Source organism: Capsicum annuum, chromosome 11, assembly GCF_002878395.1.
Source record: "Capsicum annuum cultivar UCD-10X-F1 chromosome 11, UCD10Xv1.1, whole genome shotgun sequence".
In the NCBI taxonomy this organism is placed as follows: Eukaryota; Viridiplantae; Streptophyta; class Magnoliopsida; order Solanales; family Solanaceae; genus Capsicum; species Capsicum annuum.
Window position 1 is genome coordinate 154,893,255 of NC_061121.1, and position 21,297 is coordinate 154,914,551.

The 21,297-nt window shown below is 38.7% G+C and overlaps 1 protein-coding gene across 2 annotated transcripts in view; it reads right to left on the minus strand.

Moving 5' to 3' along the window:
* Positions 1–21,297, minus strand: part of LOC107852285 (armadillo repeat-containing protein 6) — a 33,376-nt gene that overhangs the window by 8,383 nt on the left and 3,696 nt on the right. For both annotated transcript variants that reach the window (XM_016697349.2, XM_047399028.1), the window contains exons 5-6: positions 18,967–19,089; positions 17,576–17,683 (exon numbers count right to left, since the gene is read on the minus strand). In XM_016697349.2, coding sequence (XP_016552835.2) covers positions 17,576–17,683; positions 18,967–19,089 — 231 coding nt within the window. The remainder of the gene's footprint in view (positions 1–17,575; positions 17,684–18,966; positions 19,090–21,297) is intronic.

Genomic DNA, 21,297 nt, shown 5'->3' on the forward strand with positions numbered 1-21,297 from the left:
ACCCCCTCGAGTCTCATCTATCAGAACTACATCGTCTGCAAAAAGCATACACCACGGCACCTCCCCTTGAATACGCCGCGTCAACACATCCATCACCAACGCAAACAAAAAGGGACTAAGAGTAGATCCCTGATGCAACCCTGTCAGGACAGTGAAATGCTCTGAGTCTCCTCCCGCCGTCCTCACCTTAGTTTTCGCTCCATCATACATATCCTTAATTGATCTGATATATGCCAGCGGTACTCCACTCACCTCCAAGCATCTCCAAAGCACCTCCCTGGGGACTTTGTCGTAGGCCTTCTCAAGGTCGATAAACACCATGTGCAGGTCCTTCTTCCTTTCCCTATACTATTCCACCAACCTCCGTACCAGGTGAATTGCCTCCGTCGTCGAGCGGCCAGGCATAAATCCAAACTGGTTTTCTGAAATAGACACTATCCGTCTCAGCCTCACCTCGACCACTCTCTCCCAGATCTTCATAGAGTGACTCAATAACTTAATCCCCCTATAGTTATTGCAACTCTGGATGTCCCCCTTATTCTTATAGAGAGGGATTATGGTACTCCACCTCCAAGCTTCGGGCATCTTTGCCGTCTTGAAGATTTCATTAAACAATCCAGTCAACCACCTTACACCAGCCTCTCCAACGAACTTCCAAAACTCCACCGGTATCTCATCCGACCCCGTCGCCCTACCCCTTCGCATTCTGCGAACAGCCTGTCTAACCTCTTCTACCTTAAAACGTCTACAATAGCTAAAATCCCGACACTCCTCTGAGTGCTCCAGTTCCCCTAACACAATAGCTCTATCCCCTTCGTCATTCAAGAGCCTATGAAAATACGACTGCCATCTATTCTTAATGTGGCCGTCCTCCACCAACACTCTACCGTCCTCCCCCTTAATGCACCTCACCTGATCGAGGTCACGACCCTTCCTCTCCCTAGCCTTAGCGAGTCTAAACAACTTTTTCTCCCCTCCTTTCCCCTGTAACCCTGCATACAAGCTCTCAAAGGCGGTCGTCTTAGCTGCCGTGACTGCTGACTTAGCCTCCTTCCTCGCTAGCTTGTACTTTTTCCTGTTTACCCGCTTCTCCTCTTCGTCCTTACTCTCCACCAACTTGGCATATGCCCCTTTCTTGGTCCCCACTTTCTTCTCCACCTCTTCATTCCACCACCAATCCCCCCGATGGTGCCCTGCCCGGCCCGGCCCCTAGAAACACCCAACACCTCACTTGCATTCTCCCTGATGCACCTAGCCGCCCTATCCCACATACTATCCACGTCTCTCCTACACTCCCACACCCCCATTCCCGCCAACTTCTCCCCTATCTCCCACGCATTCACTGGCGTCAGGCCGCCCCACTTAATTCTAGGTCTACACTCCCTACTCCTCCTCTTTCTATTCTTCTTTATACCTAAATCCATAACAAAGAGCCTATGCTGGGTCGAAAGATTCTCACTCGAGATGACCTTACAGTCCTTACACAACGCCCTATCCCCTTTCCTAAGCAACAAAAAGTCAATCTGGGTCCTGGCTATCGCGTTTCGAAAGGTGATCAGGTGCTCGTCCTTCTTCGGGAAGCCCGAGTTCACCACCACCAGCCCAAAGGACCTCGCAAACTCCAATAGGGTAGCCCCCTCTTCATTTCTCTCCCCAAAACCAAAACCACCATGCACATCACCAAAGCCTCCCGATAGCGCCCCGATGTGCCCGTTGAAATCTCCTGCTATAACAATCTTCTCCGAGCTAGGCACGCCTCTCACCACCTCCTCCAAAGCCTCCCAAAACCGCATCTTCTCCTCCCACTTACGGCGCATAGGCACTACACACGTTCAGGGTAAACCCCCGAATGACCAACTTAATAGTCATCAACCTATCGTTGATCCTCTTCACCTCTACTACCTGACCTCTAAGCTCTTCATCTACTAAGATGCCAACTCCATTCCTACGCCTCTCGCTCCCAGAGTACCACAGCTTGTAACCATCCACATCCCTAGTTTTAGACCCTACCCACTTGGTCTCTTGAACACACGCAATATTGATCCTCCTCTTCCTAAGAGTCTTCACAAGCTCTATGGACTTACCCTGAAGGGTCCCTATATTCCAAGACCCAACCCTCAGCCTACCGTCACTATCCACACGCCCTCCACTACCCCCCACCCCCCGCGGCCAAACCTTGACCTCCCTCCCACTCCCGCCCTTTCCTCATCCCCCGCCCCCACCACGACCCCACGCCCCAACCCCCTCGGACATAACCCTATCCACCCATTACCGCCCACAGCCACAACTACACGAAAGTATAAGAGAATATAAAGATAATATAAAGATATAAAGATATAAACGATGGTAATAGCAAAGCAGCAGCAAGTAATACAAGGCTCACACAAATTCAAAGAAATACTCCAGAAACAAAACTATACTCAATTAGGGGCAAACACCACTGGACTCAACACCCACAGTCCCAAATACAGATTCCCGAGCCGATAACCCAATCCAACGCAGTGCAAGAAACGACCATAGCAACAGCAACAACAGACAACAGACAATATCCACAAATCCCACGCAAGTCAAGGTACAGGGCTACTACTAGCATAATACGAAGAATGAAAGAATGCAGAATGAAGAATGAAATAACAAAGGTTAGAAGTCACCGAATTACGCTTGTAGACCAAGCCGGCAACCAAGCCCAGCGTCGACCTGCTGCCGGGGGATTCCGCTGCTGAGATGGAGCTGCGGCTGCTGGCGACCGAGCGGCGGGTGCAGACGGAGCTGCGGCTGAAGACCGAGCTTCGGCTGTTGGGCTGTTGTACCGGCGCGGGAGGGGGGGTGAACAGCGGGGGGGAGGCCCAGCTTGGAACCGGAGGTCGGCGACGGGGTCGACGCCGATGACCGGAGGTCGGGTCGGCGCCGAAGGTCGGCGACGGCGACGGGGCCGGGGACCGGGGCGAGAGAGAGAGAGGGGGTAGGGAGAGAGAGAGAAAGCCGTTCGAACGGCGACGGCGATCGACGCCGGGGACCCGTAGTCGGGGCCGGAGGTCGGGTCGGCACCGACGGTCGGCGACGGCGTCGAAGGCCGTGGACCTGGGTGAGGCGAGAGAGAGAGTTCCTATTACACTATCTTTTAACCAACATTGCGGTTTGTTTGTTGATTCTGCTCACGGCATGCTACATGATTCTGATTGGGCTGTAATTATATAGCTACGGTTGAATTTTCCGGCGCTTATTATCCTACGGTTTGTAATATTTTGGCATATATAGCCGATATTTCTGGTTTGCTCAAAGAATATAAAAATAAACAAGGTTACAAAGAAGCTGTTGGTGCTATGTTTGCTAAATTTAAAAAATATTTTTTTCTGATTCCCCCTATTTACTTGATTGGTGCTAATCCTAAATTCGTGCTTAAAATATACTACCATGTGCCACTTTAGTACTCTTATATATGCTTAGAGATAAATACAAACAATGATTCTGATGATGAAGAACAAGAACAACCTAATTTGTGGACGGCTATGGGTGATGCAAACGCTTATATAAATAAATTATATAACCACTATGTTGATTTACTTGATTTAGCTGTACCTACAAATATCACTCCAACTGTCGCTCCTCATCCTCCCGAGGAGCCTTCATCTTCTAAAAGGCCGGCACATAGTGATTTTCCTAATTACTTTTATGATTTACCTTGTTGGAACAGTGTTGAGGAGGGAGCTTACACAACAACTTATCAGAAAGAGCTGAAGTATTATCTCCGAACGCCGTTAGAGGATCGCAGACGACGGATCAACGCGTTGGATTGGTGGGGGAATAATAAAACACAATATCCTATGCTTTCAAGATTACCAGAGATATCTTGAATGTTCCAATGTCAACCGTTGCATCGGAGAGCGCTTTTAGTCAGGGACGACAGCAGCTTGGAGACAATCGACATTCATTGGGAAGCAATACAATAAATGTTCTAGTTTGCCTTAGAGATTGGATTAGAGCGGAACAAAGAAATCAAAGAATGGAAGCGAAGCCAAACGACAAACAAAGACTTGAAGAAATTATGACTTCACGGGAGAACTCAGCAGAATCAAGTCAAATACATGGTTTTGCCCCCATTGACTTTGACTATCCTATGCAAGTTCCCGTTAATATTAACATGAATGAGTTGGAAAAAAAATGCAAATTTTGTACATTTTTCATCAATGTAATTATAAATTTTGAATCATTTTGCAATCAATAAAATTCAACATTCATTCACTCCTTAGTCCTTACTTTGTAATTTTTTTCATTTAATGATTTAAATTGAATTTCTAGTTTAAGTTAAATACTTAGTTTTAATATATTACTAATTTACTATAAAATATTATTAATTTATTATATTAAGTAGCATATATTTTATTTAAAGTACATATATTTTATATGTGTACGTATATATTGAATGGTACGTATATATGTGTATATATTTTCTAAGGTAGTATATATTTTACGTATACATGTGTATATGTTTTAAAAATTAGTATATAACTATATATATATAGTGTGTGTGTATATATTGTAGAGTATTTTATTTAAAGTAGTATGTATATATTGAATGGTACATATAGATGCGTATATATTTTCTAAAGTAGTATATATATTTAACGTATACATGTGTATATCTTTTATAAATTAGTATATAACTATATATATAGTGTGTATATATTATAGTATATATATTGTAGTATATTTTACTTAAAGTAGTATGTATATATTGAATGGTACGTATATATTTTCTAAAGTAGTATATATTTTAACATATACATGTGTATATGTTTTATAAATTAGTATATAACCATGTATATATATAGTACGTGTGTATATTGTAGTATATTTTATAGACGTATATATTTAATGTATATGTGTATATGTTTTATAAATTAATATATAACTATATATATAGTGTCCGTATTTATTGTAGTATATATATTGTAGTATATTTTATTTAAAGTAGTATGTATATATTGAATGGTATGTATATATGTGTATATATCTTCTATAGACGTATATATTTAACGTATACATGTGTATATGTTTTATAAATTAGTATATAACTATATATATAGTGTCTGTATATATTGTAGTATATATATTGTAGTATATTTTATTTAAAATAGTATGTATATATTGAATGGTACGTATATTTTATTTAAAATAGTATGTATATATTGAATGGTACGTATATATGTGTATATGTCTTCTATAGACGTATATATTACATGTGTAATATATGTCTTCTATAGACGTATATATTACATGTGTAATTGTGTACATGTATTGTGAATGTATTTTTTAAATAGCAATGTAGTATATACAATATATATGTAGTATATATCTATTGTTTAGCGTATTTAAAATGTATATAGGTGGGTATATATAGTGTATATTAGAGAAAAAACATTTTTTTTTAAGTTTTTGACCGGATTTTTAATCGGTTTTGATCGAGTTTAGGTGAGTTGGACCGGGTTGGGTTAAGTGGGCCGGTTCAGGATTGTTTTAAAAAATTTTACTGTTGAGCTCGGAACCGGACCGGCCCGTTTAACCAGGCACGAATCCGGACCGCCCCACTAACCGGATAAAATTCACGAGCCGGTTCCAAGTTAACCCGGCCCGGCCCACTTAACGCCCTTACTTTGAGATGTCAAAATTTTAATTTTTTCTCCAAATTATTGGTCAACACACCCGATCTCGTTTGACTGGATCTAACACAGATCCCATACCCTTGCCCGTCCCAGTGTCATGTCGACACGAGTACAACGCCAAAATTGCCAATCCGAATAACTTCACTGAAAACTATGGCCAAACACATGTTTAAACTTCACCAAAAACTGACTTGCCAAAAATATTTGGAAATCTATGGTCAAACACTAGTTTAATATTGTATTTTTACTTTGTAGGTGCATTGGAGATGGAATTTGGAGCAAAAGTGGGTGAAAAGTGATGAATTACCAAAGGCATAAAAGAAAAAATAAAATGAAATAGTGGTTAATGATTGGGGCCAATATTATCTTATGATGGGAACATTATTGTTTAATGATGCATACAAATGTGAGGAAGAAGAAAATTAAGGATACAAGTAACTACTTACTGTTAGGAATCCTGAAATCTCAACAACAACAACAACAACAAACCCAGTGTATTCCCACTTAGTGGGGTCTGGGGGGGTAAGATGTACGCAGTCCATACCTCTACCTCTGATGAAGTAGAAAGGCTGTTTCCGAAAGACCCCCGGCTCAAGTCACGAGATATCACACAAACACATATTACAGCACAGAAGCAGATGACATAACATAGATACGGCACCCATAAGGAATATAAAACAGAGTAAAGCAGGAATGCAGGAATATAAAGCAGAGGAAAGCACACAGATTCGTAATAAACATGGAACACGGAACACGAAACACTGAATACGGAATCATAACAGGAATACACCCCCACCAATTAATTCCCTACACTAGCGACCCGAACTGGCCCTAATCCTCTGCCATAATTCGCATCTTCCAGACCTTCCTATCTAGGGTCATGTCCTCGGTGAGCTGTAACTGTTCCATGTCCCGCCTAATCACCTCACCCCAGTACTTCTTCGGTCTACCCCTTCCCCGTCTAAAACCATCCAACGCTAGCCTCTCACACCTACGGACCGGGGCATCCATGCCCCTCCTCTTCACGTGTCCGAACCATCTCAATCGTGCTTCCCGCATCTTACACTCCACTGAAGTCACACCAACCTTCTCCCGGATAGTCTCATTCCGAACTCTATCCCCTCGGGTCAGTCCACACATCCAGCGCAACATCCGCATTTCTGCCACCTTCATTTTTTGGATGTGGGAGTTCTTAACTGGCCAACACTCCGCTCCATACAGCAAGGCCGGACGGACTACCACCCTATAGAATTTGCCTTTAAGCTTGGGCGGCACCTTCTTATCACACAGCACCCCCGATGCGAGTTTCCACTTCATCCATCCCGCCCCAATACGGTGCGAGACATCCTCGTCAATCTCACCGTTACAATGTAAAAGTAGAAACAATGTAAAAGTAGAAACAATGTAAAAGTAGAAACAACACTTCAACTATTATTAATTGTCACCAATAAGTAGAACGAGTTTTACAAACGGCAAATAGATAATATTTCAACAACCAAGGTATTTCGAGGAACCTTAACCTCCTAATCTGCAGAAGAATCCTACAGAATGATCTCATTCCCTTTTTTTCCTTTTCTTCCTGCTACAATATATCACAAAACACTGCCTAAACTGCTAGTTAACTGCTAGAAACCACTAGCAATACATACACAGAATAATTAATAAATAAAATAGATACATTTAAGCTTTATTTTCACCCTTTTTCCTACGCTTATAGACCCTAGTAACAACAGGTCTAACAATACCCACCCCTATGAGTTTCACCCTTGTCCTCAAGATGAAAATGAGGAAACTGTCCATCAATAACTTCATAGGATTCCCACTTGTTCTCAAAGTCTAGTAAGTCCTTCCATTTAATCAACACCTCTTGGGAGCCATTCAATAGTGTACGACAGTCTACTACTCCTTCGGGTTGCACTTGCATTTCAAGTTCTTCATATAAGAAAGGAGGAAGCTGCTGAGCTGGAGTAGAATCCCTAATTGCATGCCTTAACCAAGAAACATGAAGTACAGGATGCACCGTGAATGAGGGGGTAAATCAAGGCAATAAGCAACTTCTCCAATTTTATTCAAGATAGTATATGGCCCGTAGTAATGAGGACTTAACTTCTGGTTAACCTTTTTAGCAAGTGAGCGAAGCTTGAAAGGTTGCACGCGAAGATAAACCAAATCACTAGGCTGAAACACAACTGCACGACGCTTAGCATCAGCATAAACTTCCATTTGAGCTTAAGCATGCGTCAGATTAGCTTTGAGTTCATCTAAAATAGTGTTGCAAGCCATAAGTTACTGGTTGACCTCTTCAGCAGCAGAAATCTCTTCAGTGAACCGCAACAAGGAGAGAGGATCTCGCCCATATAAAGCTCTAAAAGGGGTCATCTTGGTGGACATGTGGTATTGAACCAAAATTCAGCCCAAGGAATCCATCTTGGCCATTGTTTTGGATTTGTTCTTGCAAAACAACGTAAATAAGTCTCCAATGAACAGTTGACAACTTCAGTTTGACCATCTGTTTGAGGGTGATAACAAAAAGGCTAGTTCCAGACAACTTGAATAATTCTTGCCAAAATTGGCTGACAAAAACCCGATCTCGATCAGACACAATTGATCTGGAAAACCATGCAAACGTACAACCTCATAAACAAATAGCTTAGTGACACTTTTTGTTGTATATGGATGAGATAAGAGGAGAAAATGACAATATTTAGTGAAACAATCCACCACAACAAGTATAGTATCATGTCCCATCGCTTTTGGTAACCCGCTGATGAAATCCATAGCAATATCATTCCAAACTTGAGTAGGAATAGGTAGTGGTTGCGGCAAGCCAGCGGGACTAAGGGCTTCATACTTGTTCCGCTTGCAAACTTCACAACTAGCCACAAAGTTCTGTACATCCCTTTTGATTCCATTCCAACACAACACTTATGAAATGCGTTTGTATGTGCAGAAAAAACCTGAGTGTCAACCTGTGGGCGAGGAGTGAAATTCCCTAAGGAACATGGGGATGTGTAATGATGAACGGGGAATCACCAACTGACTTTTGAAAAACAAGCAACCATTTCATAGTACATAATTCGGTCTTGAAGACGGATCGTGAAGCAAATCTATGTTAATTGACAGAGTTGATCATACTATTGAATTTCAGTGGAAAGATCATCTAAGGTACTGCTGCGTAGAATAAGAAAAGCCATGAAATGAAATTGACAGGACAACGCATCAGATGCCTTATTTTCACATCCGAGGCAATATTGAATCTCAAAATCAAATCCCATCAACTTGGTAACCCATTTTTGTTGCTCCTCTGCCATAGCATATTGGCCCTAAGAAATTGGAGACTGTTGATCTATTCGTATAACGAAATGCTGACCCATCAGGTAATGACGCCACTTTTGTACAGCAAAAACGATGGCCACTAACTCCCTCTCATATACTGATTTAGATTGAGCTCGAATAGAAAGTCCTTGACTAAGAAAAGCGATGGGATGTCCCCTTCTTGCATTAGGACAGCTCCAATCCCTAGTCCCGAAGCATCTGTCTCAACCACACACACTTTGTTAAAATCTGGTAGTGCCAAAACCGGCAAAGTGACCATCGCCTCCTTAAGAGAATCAAAAGCTTGTTGAGTTTCTTTAGTCCAGTGAAAAGCATCTTTCTTGAGCAATTGTGTGAGTGGCCGGGCTGTTTACCCATAATCGCGAACAAACTTTCTATAGTAACCAGTGAGCCCCAAGAACCCCCGCAAACCTTTAACATCTTTGGGACTTGACCAGTTAACCATGCTTGTTATTTTGGCTGGATCCGCTGACACTCCACTTGCTGAAATAATGTCCCAGATACTCAAATAATTGTTGTCCAAAATGACATTTTTTTTCGATTGACAACCAAATTATGGAGTTTTAAAATTTGTAGCACCTCCCGCAAATGTTCCAAGTGAGTAGAAAAATTTGCACTATAAACTAATATGTCATCACAAAAAACCAATACAAACTTACGTAAGTAAGGCCGGAATATCTCATTCATCAACGCTTGAAAAGTAGATGGAGCATTAGACAGCCCAAATGGCATAACCAAAAACTCATAATGGCCTTCATGTGTATGAAAAGTCGTCTTTGCGACGTCCTCCTTGCAAACCCGAATTTGATGATATCCCGATCTCAGATCCAATTTCGAAAATATAGTGGCACCCTCAAGTTCATCAATAGTTCGTCGATTGCTGGAATTGGAAATTTATTGGGAACAATAATCTTATTAAGGGCCCGATAATCCAAACAAAATCGCCAGCTACCATCTTTTTTGTGAACTAGCAACACTGGACTAGAGAAAAGGCTTGTGCTTGGTTGAATGATACCAGCTACAAGCATTTCCTGGACAATTCGCTCAATCTCATTTTTTTTATAATAAGGGTAACGATATGAACGAATATTGGGTGGATTAGATCCCTCGTTAAGTAAGATAGCATGATCATGACTCCTGGTAGGAGGCAGCCCTTTTAGTTCCCCAAATAAAGTTTCAAATTCGTGTAGTAATTGCTGCAAATCCAAATTCTCTTGGTCTTCCTTTGTTGTTAACTCATTCAGGTCAACATAATACCCTTCTCCATCTTTTTGCAAGGCTTTGAACAGAGTTTTGAGTGATGTCACTGTTCTGGACAGTGAGGGATCTCCTTGAACAACTCGTGTGTGGCCTTCTATTTCAAATTTCAGCGTCAACGTCTTGAAATTAGCTTGAATATCTCCCAAGGTTTCCGGCCACTCTAATCAAAACACTACATCGGCACTTCCCAAATCAAAAAGGAAATAATCTTGAGTTATGTTTAGTTTATCAATCCACAACTCTACTTCTTTGCATCTGCCCTTACATCCGTTTCCTACTTTTACTAACTCTAATACTTCAGCCACCGTGCAAGAGATAAAATTAGTTGATGCTCCGCTATCAATCAACACAATAACCTTCTTCCCCAATATTGTTCCCCATACCTTCAAAGACTTCTTTGTGGTAAATCCTGCAATAGAGTACAAAGACAATTCCATTAACTTTTGTGGCTCTGGTTGTTCTTGAACACTTAGGCCTCATTTGTTTGCACTAAATGGAGGTCTGAATCTGAATGGTTCAGACTTCAGACCATTAAGTGCATTTGTTTTTATTAAAGTTTTAACTCTTAATAGGTCTGAATAGGTCTTAATCATTCAGATCTAGAACCAAGTCTTAATAAGTCTGAAGGGATATTCTGGTGTTGGATAATATTCACCACTCTATTCATAATCAGCAATTACCAACACTAATCACCTCTGCCACCGTCACCATTGTCAACCACCACCCCCCACCATCGACAAAAAATACCGCTACCAACGACAATTGTCAACCGCTACCACACCTACTACCTCTTTTATTCTAATTATATTCACCACCACCACTGTTGTCAACAACACCAGAATCAGCAACCACTAGCGGTCAATCCCTACTACCAACCAACTCATCTATCACAACTAGCACCACCACTAACTACTACTAATACATCACAACCTCTGCACATTCTTTGCCCGCCACCACCATTATCACTAGTAATGCCACCTCTACCACTACTTCAACCAGTACCATCGCTACAATTTATCTCTACTAACAACCATCTCCACCATCACAACAAATAACATCTCCAACTAGCACCAACACATTGTCAATCATCATGTATTCATGTTTCAGCCAACACAATCAACACCTTAAACTACTAACATCAAGCAACGTCACATCACAATCACCACTACCATCATCAATCGCCACCATCATAACAGTCACTACAATACCAACCATCACAATTATCACCACCAACAATATTAATCACTAACATCAATCATTGTCACTAACATCAATCATTGTCACCGCAACCACCATTATAAGTCATCTCCACTATCACTAACAAACATAAATGTTTTTTCTCAATCAAATACTAATAATTTTATTGTATTAAATTACATACTTTTTTAATATATAATTAATTTTTTATTTGAATTTTATTTTTTATTTTATTATGTATGCAAATAATTTTTTTTTTACACATTCAAATGTTGAAAAACAAACATTCTTAATCATTCAGTTTTCAGATTTAGAGACAACATCCTAATCATTCAGATGTGCTTCAGATTCAGACATCTGAATCTTAAAAAAAAACAAATGGAGCCTTAACTGATCCATCCCTACAGTTACTATGTCCTCTGAATGCTCTTCTATATTTCCATCTTCGTTATCCTCTGTTGCAACAATAAGCAAATTTAACTGTTTTGCCTTGGTGATGGATGTGTTGACGCAACATATTCAGGAAGGGGTGCCCTGGTGTATGTTATTTGCGCATGATGTGGTATTGATTGACAAGACTCAAGGAGGAGTTAATGATAAGTTGGAGATTTGGAGACAGACCCTTGAGTCTAAAGGTTTTTGGCTGAGCAGGACTAAGATGGAGTACTTGAAGTGTAAGTTTAGTGATGTGTCGCAGGAGACTGATGTGGTTGTGAAGCTGGATTCTCAGGCTATTAAGAAGAAGGAGAGTTTAAAATATCTGGGGTCTATGATTCAAGGTGATGGTGAGATTGATGAGGATGTCACGCATCGTATTGGGGCAAGATGGTTGAAATAGAGGCTTGCTTCAGGGGTTTTATGTGATAAGCAGGTGCCCCCAAAGCTCAAAGGTAAGTTCTATAGAGTGGCAGTCTGAGCGGCTATGTTGTATGGAGCGGAGTGTTGACCAATTAAGAAATCCCACGTCCAAAAGTTAAAGGTGGCGGAGATGAGGATGTTGAGGTGAATGTGTGGTCAGACCAAAAGGATAGGGTGAGGAATGAGATTATTCGAGAAAAGGTGGGAGTGGCTTAGGTGGAGGACAAGATGCGAGAAGTGAGATTACGTTGGTTCGGGCACGTGATGAGGAGGGGTGCTAATGCGCCTGTGCAGAGGTATGAGACACTGGCTATGGATGATTTTAGCGGGGTAGAGATAGGCCGAAGAAATATTGGAGGAAGGTGATTAAACATGATATGGAGCGGTTACAGCTAACGGAGAACATGACCCTTAATAAGAAGTTGTGGAGGATGCGGATTAGGATAGAGGGTGAGACAGTGTCGGTGATAGCAGAGGAGTATTCTGTATTTGTGTCTGAAATTTCTTGTTCGTAGGTGTTGTGTGCTGTCTATGGTTTCAAATGTATAGTTTTAGTCTTATCTTGTGGCTAGCGTTGTTAGTTTATTTTTGCATACTATACAAGTTTATATGCATTTATGTATTGTGTCTGTTATATTGTCATTGATTCTAAACCGGGGGTCTATCGGAAATAGCCTCTCTACTTCACCTGAGGTAGTGGTATGGACTGCGTATACTCTACCTTCCCCAGACCCCACTAGGTGGGAATACAGTGGGTATGTTGTTGTAACTGTTTTGGATTGCACCGATGATTGGGGCCATATTTTTCATCGCAGCGAAAACAAAGTCCTTTTCTCAATTTATCCTGATACTCTGCATCAGATAGCCTTTTGTATGATCCTCCACACTTAGCAAAATTTTCAGGTCCTGGCTGCATGGTTTCTCCTCGCTTATGCTCTAAAAAATGTCGTAGTACTATTGTAACTGTGGTACAGGCAGAATGATAAGGCGCTGTGGCTACACGCACATGTGGACTTGTAACACTTCTTTTCTGTTAGAGTTCCTAACTTGCTTAGAAGCAATTCTGCCTTGATATCTCCTCTCAGTCCATTTATATAAATCCCCTTCAAAATCGCATCATCGGCATCTTGCAAGGGTGCTGAAAGTAGTTCAAAATCTTCTCTATATTGAGCCACACTTCCAATTTGTTACAGTCCTATCAACACCTCATATAAGTTTCCTAACTGTGATGGAGTGAATCGTTGGGGTACGGCTACTCGAAACACATCCCATTTGACAATTAGTGTTCTTGTTTCCTACCATTGGAACCAATTTAGGGCTCTACCTTCAAAGCAAACTGCAGCAGCCTACAGTTTTTCCTTGTCATCAATGGGGTTGAAGTGAAAATAACGCTCTGCTCTATTAAGCCACCTATATAGGTTGTCACCGGAGAATAAGGGCAGTTTCAGTCTTCTACGACGTGTTTCTTCACGAAATGGTGGCTGAACTTCACGAAATTCATCGCTTCTGCGATTGTTGTTGTTTTCTGCCATCATATCTGTGTCTTTAATTAGATCTGCCTGAACCTTTGATTTTCCTTTCATATGTTGAAGAATTTCAGCATCATGTTCATCTTTTTTCTGCATCCAGAGTCGTAACTGCTCCATGTAATCACGTACTCACGTACTGAACCAATCTCGTCTTCTACTTCCCCCATTGTCTTCTCTAATCCATCAATCCTTCCGTCCATTCTGGTTGAAACCATAAAGGCTCCGATACCAAAATTGTTAGGAATCCTGAAATCTCCTTATAAGAAACCTGGTACACTTCCACAAACAATGTAAAAATAGAAACAACACTTCAACTATTATTGTCACCAACAAGTAGAACGAGTTTTACAAACGGCAAATAAAGAATATTTCAACAACCAGGGTATTTTGAGGAATCTTAACTTCCTAATCTGCCAGAAGAATCCTACAAAATGATCTCATTCCTTTTTTTTCTTTTCTTCCTGCTACAATATATCACAAAACACTGCCTAAACTGCTAGGTAACTGCTAGAAACTACTAGAAATACATATACAGAATAATTAATAAATAAAATAGATACATTTAAGCTTTATTTTCACCCTTTTTCCTGCGCTTATAGACCCTAGTAACAACAGGTCTAACACTTGCAACCAAAAAATGAATGGCATCGAATGAGCAACAAAAGACAAACTTGAATTAGGTGTGATGTGTAGCGTGAGGAACTCAGTACAACGACAAATCCATGTGGCAGGCCCAAGGCTATCTCTGAGGCCCATTTTTGCCAACTCATTTTGGACTTGGTTGTTCAACTTTTTGTCCAGGACCTTTCCTACACCTATAAATAGTCCTCAAACACCTTTTTGAATTAACATTTAACCTATGGAGAGCTAGAAGCCATCATGGAGGCTAGAGTTATTAGTTTTACATTTTTTCTCCATACGATTTGGTTTTACGTATCTTTGGATGATTTTTGGTTTTCTTCCATATCTATGTGGAGTGAACTTCTCGTTCTAGGGTTATGGTTATGTCATGATTGATGTTATTCAAATATTGATTAGTTTATCTTATTATTTTATTTATTTAATCCTAAGCTTAATTATTTTGTTGTCTAATCATCTTTCAAATATCATCTACGAATCCTGAATTGAACTCAAAAGTGGAAATTCAAGATTACAATAGGATTAGACAGAGCGAGTTCTTAACCCAGGGCATGGGGAAGCGGATTTGCTACTGAGGATAGAATTATAAATTTTAGCCTCGCTTAGTTGAATATAGAGACTTAAGTGTGTTTTACTATTTCTAGCGACCATAGACATATCGGCATTGGAGCATTTTAAATAGACTTTTGAGCAATTTGAAAGATACTCATAAGTTAATATTAAGCAGTTCACCAGTAACCCAAACAAATTAAGATTAAGAAGTTTAAGTCAGTTGAAGAATACAACATAAAAGTTAGATAGCTCATAGCTCTAGATTGATTTCTTACCATCAATAACATAAAAATCTGTGATTTCTTGGTTAGAGTTTATTATTTATTTTCTTACTTTTAATAATTTTATAATTATAAATTTGGATGTTATCTCTTGTTTAGATGATTAACATTAGTTTATTTTAGTTAATGATTAATCACAACTCTTTGTGGGATAATACTCGATAATCTTATCACTTTGTTACTTGTACAACCGTGTATACATGTGTGTGCGTTTGGGAGCAATACGGAACAAATGTGCAAAATTTTTGGCGAATGAAGGCCATAACCACGACAAAAATTTAATGATAAGGGAGAAGGACGTATAGAAAATGGAGTTCCTTCTTCTAGTAGATTTAAGCATGTCTTATGAATGATTTTAAGAATTTCATTTAATCAATCTTCCCATGAACCCCAAAAGAAAAAGATATTCCTTTTTGTAAAAGGAGATAATCATGTTTTCAACTATAGCCCATCAATATTTTCCACCACTAGTTAAAAGTGAGATGATTTTGTCGAAGTTATAATTTATTACTTCCTCAGACCAAATTTATATTACTCTTTCAACTTTGGGCCATCCTAAAAGCTTAATACATTTTAGCAAAAGTATAATTTTATACAACTTTGACTAATTCCTAGAATTCACATCTAAATAATCAAAATGTAGCTTTAAGATTGCGTTCTTTCATTCAAATAAATTTTCAATTATTACTTCATTATTTTCTCCTATTGTTATGTGTATATACAAGTCAAATAATACTAAAACTATGTACCAAATCAAGTTGTGTCACTTAAATTGAGACATAAAGGGTGTATAATAATGAAGGGAAAACATACATTGAAATGAAGGCACTCAAGGACATGACCTAATGGTCAAAAAGGTTGGTGCAATCCTGGAAGACTATGGTTCAAATTCCAGCTGAGAAGCACTAGGTAATTTCTTTCTAGTCCGGATAAGCATTGGGGGGCCAAAGTAATCCGATATAGGTATTGGTAGGGGGGGGGGGGGGGTAGCAGGTACCCAATAGTATATTCGAGGTGTGTGCAAGTTGGCCCCAAAAATACCGTAGTAAAATAAAAATAAAAACAACATCACAAGGTGGAACTAAAATGCAATAACTACTCTATACAACAACAACAACATAACCAGTGTATTCCCACAAAGTGGAGTCGGGGGAGGATAAGTGTATGCAATCCATACCACTACCTCAAAGGGGAGATAGAGAGGCGGTTGTCGATAGACCCTCGACTCAAGACAAGCAATCTAGAAAAAAAAGAGTAAAGGAACAAGAAACAATAGGTAATAACACACCAAATAATAACATAAACAAGACTATCACCAAGTAATAAGACAAACGATAATACACTCTGAAACAAGACTAGACTATGAACACTAGCACGGATAACAAAAAAAGACCCCTTACCCATCAGGAAGGATGCACTCCTTCCTACTAACCTTATACCCTAATTAGCATCCTTCACACCTTCCTATCTAGGGTCATGGCCTCGATAAACTGAAGTTGCTTCATGTCATGTCTAATCACTTTCCTCCAATATTTTTTTGGTCTACCTCTACCTTGCTTGAATACATCCTTAGACAACCTCTCATACTTCCGCACTAGGGCATCCAAGAACCTCCTCATCACATGCCCGAACCATCTCAACCTTACTTCCCGCATCTTGACTTCCAATGATGCCAGTCCCACCTTATCTCGAATAACCTCATTTCTAAGCATATCTTTCCTAGTAACCCATACATCCATCAAAGCATTCTCATCTCCGCCACCTTTATCTTTTGGGTGTGCAAGTTCGTGATTGGCCAACACTCCACCCCATACAATATAGTTGGTCCAACCACCACTACTCTTACGTGATTCCATAATAACCTTTTGAAGTTTCTCTAAAACGATGATTGGAAGGGTGTGATTGGAAGAAAAATGTGACGAAGTGTTGCACCAACTGTCTTTCCATTAATGTTGTAGATTATGTATTATTATTAGCTAACGGGTTTCAATAACAATAATTGCAGTAGCTTCCATACATGATTTTCCCCCTTTCTAGTTACTTTCCATTCACAGAAAGAGAGATACAAAAGAAGAATATATATAATATATGTGTGTGTGTGTTTCTTCATAGGTGATTCTTGGTCATCATATCCAATAGGGGGGAGGTTCTCTTTACCATGAGTAAATAAGTAAGCTGATGGAGATCTTTCAATCCAGTCTCCACTAGAAACTAAAGAACAGTGATTTGGAGAAATATATGTAATATCTAATGGTATTACCTCTTGTAGCACAGTTGGATCGTCGGAAAATCTCGTTGCAAGTTTCATAAGCTTGTCCATGCCATCCTTTTCTACAATAGCACTCTTGTTTATATCACTTCCTGCCAACTGCTCACTATAATATATTAATACTTAATTTTAAGGAGGATAAATAGCAGATAATCAATTCATGGGGACCAAAAGAATGCTGAAGTCATTCCACATGCACAGCCAGAAAACTTGATTAGTAATGAGGAACAAAACTAAACATGATTCAGAATATCCAATCTACTTATGAAAAAAAAATTTGTACATCAGAAACTAAATTTAATGTGTGAATATGCCATGAACAAAATTTTAGGAATTGCACCTGATAGCCAGTTTTGACCCTGCTATTTAAACTCTATCCATCTCAAACTATTTAACTTGTAGCTAATATTGATAAACTTCAGATAAAGTCTGTATACTCCTCTGCTTCTTCTTCTCCTCCTTCATCATAGTTGTCGATTGAGTAAAGGTGCAGCACGAGTTGCTTATTGCTATGTTGACATAGTATTTAATGAAAATTAAGTGGCTAGCTACATAGTGTACGTAAACGAGTTCCTGCATGATTCATTGAAGTACAGTACCAAAGACTACAACATTGAGTGAAGACCGCAGCTTTTATGAGGGTCTTCTCTTCTCTATTATATTATTTACCTCTTCTAGAGCCCTATGCAAGGATGGAGAAGGATATGTGATTGACTTTGTTTCAATGTCCTAATCACCACTGAAATGACCAGCAAGAAGGTATAGATTGGGGTCTGAATTTAGACCTGACAATCCCAAACTTCAAATATACGGGGTATAAAATTTTGGACTGTCAGGCAAACTTCAGAAAAAAATATCTGAAGTAGTTTGAAATTGACAGGCCAAAACTTCAAACGGAATGTCTGAAGTAGTTTGAAATTGACAGGCCAAAACTTCAAACAAAATGTCTGAAGTTTGCTTGCTCCCAAATATATTGACGTTTGGTTTTGTCAAGCCTAGCTTCAGACCCATAAGTCTGAAGTTTGTAACTTCAGACCCATATTTTTTAAACTTTAGTCATGTATCAAAGTTGATCCAAAAGTGGATAAACTTACAAAAACTTATAAGCTTCGGCTATCCCTTAAATAGGGGTCCCAAAATCGGGCACTGTAAACTTCCCCCAAAAAAACTTATGAGAGAATTAGGCCTTCTAAACTATTCATATATATGATAAAGGATCATGAAATATCAAGACACTATATATAAGATCAGACATCCATCCTGAGTCCTCACTCCTCATAGATCAACAATGAAAAAGCAAGTACGCACCCCAGTATATCAATCAAACACACGGAAAGAAGAAACATGAAATTTTTAGTTCAAGTTGTAAATCAACTTTGCACCTTAGATAACAAGGAACAGCAAGTTCTGGCTACAATTTTTTCACCCTGTTCACCGCTGTCATCTATACATTGAAGAATTGCGGCAATACCACCATTATCAGCAACAGCTCTGCATATTTCATCCTGAACCCAAAAGTGACAGCTAACAATTAGGAATTGCGGAGCAACAGAGTCAAAGTTGCAAGCCACTGACTACAGGAAAAATGTTATGAGCATCAAAGGCAAATAGAGAACTTACAATTAATGCCTAACCACCTATCGAGTACATGCTAGAAGTGGTTGCTAATTAAAATTTTATCTTTTAAAGGTTGAAATAATATTCACTTCCCTAAGATAGTATACTTCCCTCAGAGCTTTCTCTTAAAAAAACATTTGCTTCAGAGCTCAAACTTTTTCTAAGATTATATCACTTGCAAAGTTCAAGGATACTTTGAAACACTACAAATGTAATGGAAGATGTCCAAATTTTAACTGCACCTTAAATTAGATAATTCTAACCAGGAGGCGTTTGGCTGAAGACAAGTTATACAGGGATTATAATGCAGCGATTAGTTATTCAGGGATTAGTAAAACAGAAATTATTTCTTGTTAGGTGTTTGTTTAATTGCACTAAAATTGGACATACAAGATTTCATTTAAAATAATTATTTAAGTGATGAGTATACAATTATATTCTTCAATATTTGACCTTCATTGGTTTCTAGAAAAAAATTAATGATAGTTTTGTCGTTTTGCTATTTTATCCATGCATAAGTAATACATGGATTAGTTATCCCATGTTGGTGGTATAAAATAATAACCCAATTGATGTATTAAGTTATACAAGGATTGAATTACACGTTCAAATGACAACCAAACATTGAATAAAGTTACACTAAATTATATACCATGATTATTTTCCCATTACATCATATCAAACAACCACTAAGGGGCCGTTTGGTTACTGGCTAGAGTCATGCAGGTATTAGTTATGCAGGTATTAGTTATGCAAGTATCAGTTATATAGGTATTAGTTATGCATTACAATACATGATTATTGCACATTTAATTTGTTACCGTGGGATGTAAGTTTCCAATTCATCATTTGTTGGATGATGAATCTTTTGGTGTGAATACAATGTCACCTTTATCTCAAAAAAATAAATTACTATATATTATTTATAAATAAATATGTAGACAAACAGTACAAAATTCTATGTATAATTGAATTCAAAAAAAAAAAAAAGAAGAAAGTGGAGCATTGTATATACATAAGATAGATAGTTCTTACTATCTATTAATAGTGCCATTATTTATTATAATTATAATAATACAAAGATTTAAAAAAAAAAAAAAAAAAAAAGCCTCCCAGCAGCATAATATGCTCAACGCTCAAGCAGAACTGGCAACTCATACATATACATTGAGGCACAAATAGCAAACTGTCAGGTATAAGAAAAATTAAAAATAGTGTGAACAACTGTGAATTTAAAACAGAGAATAAAAAAATATTTTAAAAGTGAATTGATAGGGGTAAAACATATAATTTGATATTCTTATCCATGTATAACTAATACCCACATAACTTAAACCACCTTCTATCCTGCATAAAATTATACATAGATTCCCTCATAAGCTATGTAAGTATTAATTATGTAGGATTGCATAAACACAATCAAACACCATATAAATCCAGGCTTCTCTTCTCCTAGGAATCCTCACTTGGTATGCAATCTCAAGATTACTTCATAAATAACTTTTATACAACATTTGGAAACCTACCAACCAAACATTGTATAAAATTAATACATGAATAACTTTTATCCCCCATGCTTACCAAACAATGTATAAAATTAATACATGAATAACCAATTATTCATGTATTAGGTTAGGCCTTATACGGTAACCAAACGGTTCTAAATTGTATTAGCCAAGGTAGGCATTGTGTATTAGGATTAAGGTGACAATCTTTCAGAAAATAGATGAGTCATCAAAGGGACAATTAGCTCCGGAAATGATTGATTAACATCATTTTCACCTTTAATCCAGGATGACCGGTGACAAAAAAGGTCATCTGTTAATAATAAGATTCGTAAACCCATCTAATGGGGTTACTCAATTGATGACAAGGCTGCAATGAAAATTGATCAACTACAGCCAGTGCAGATGAGCATCAACAGTTTATCACTTGCAGGAAGGGCAAGTGTAGATATGAAAGAGATAGTGTACTTCTTTTATTGTTTAAGGTAGTATATTGATTCCAAAAACAAGGGCATAAGATTAGTACAAGAGGATTACATTACGAATTATGTAATGAGCTCAAGAAGTCAACCATGAAAGGGATAATGGATT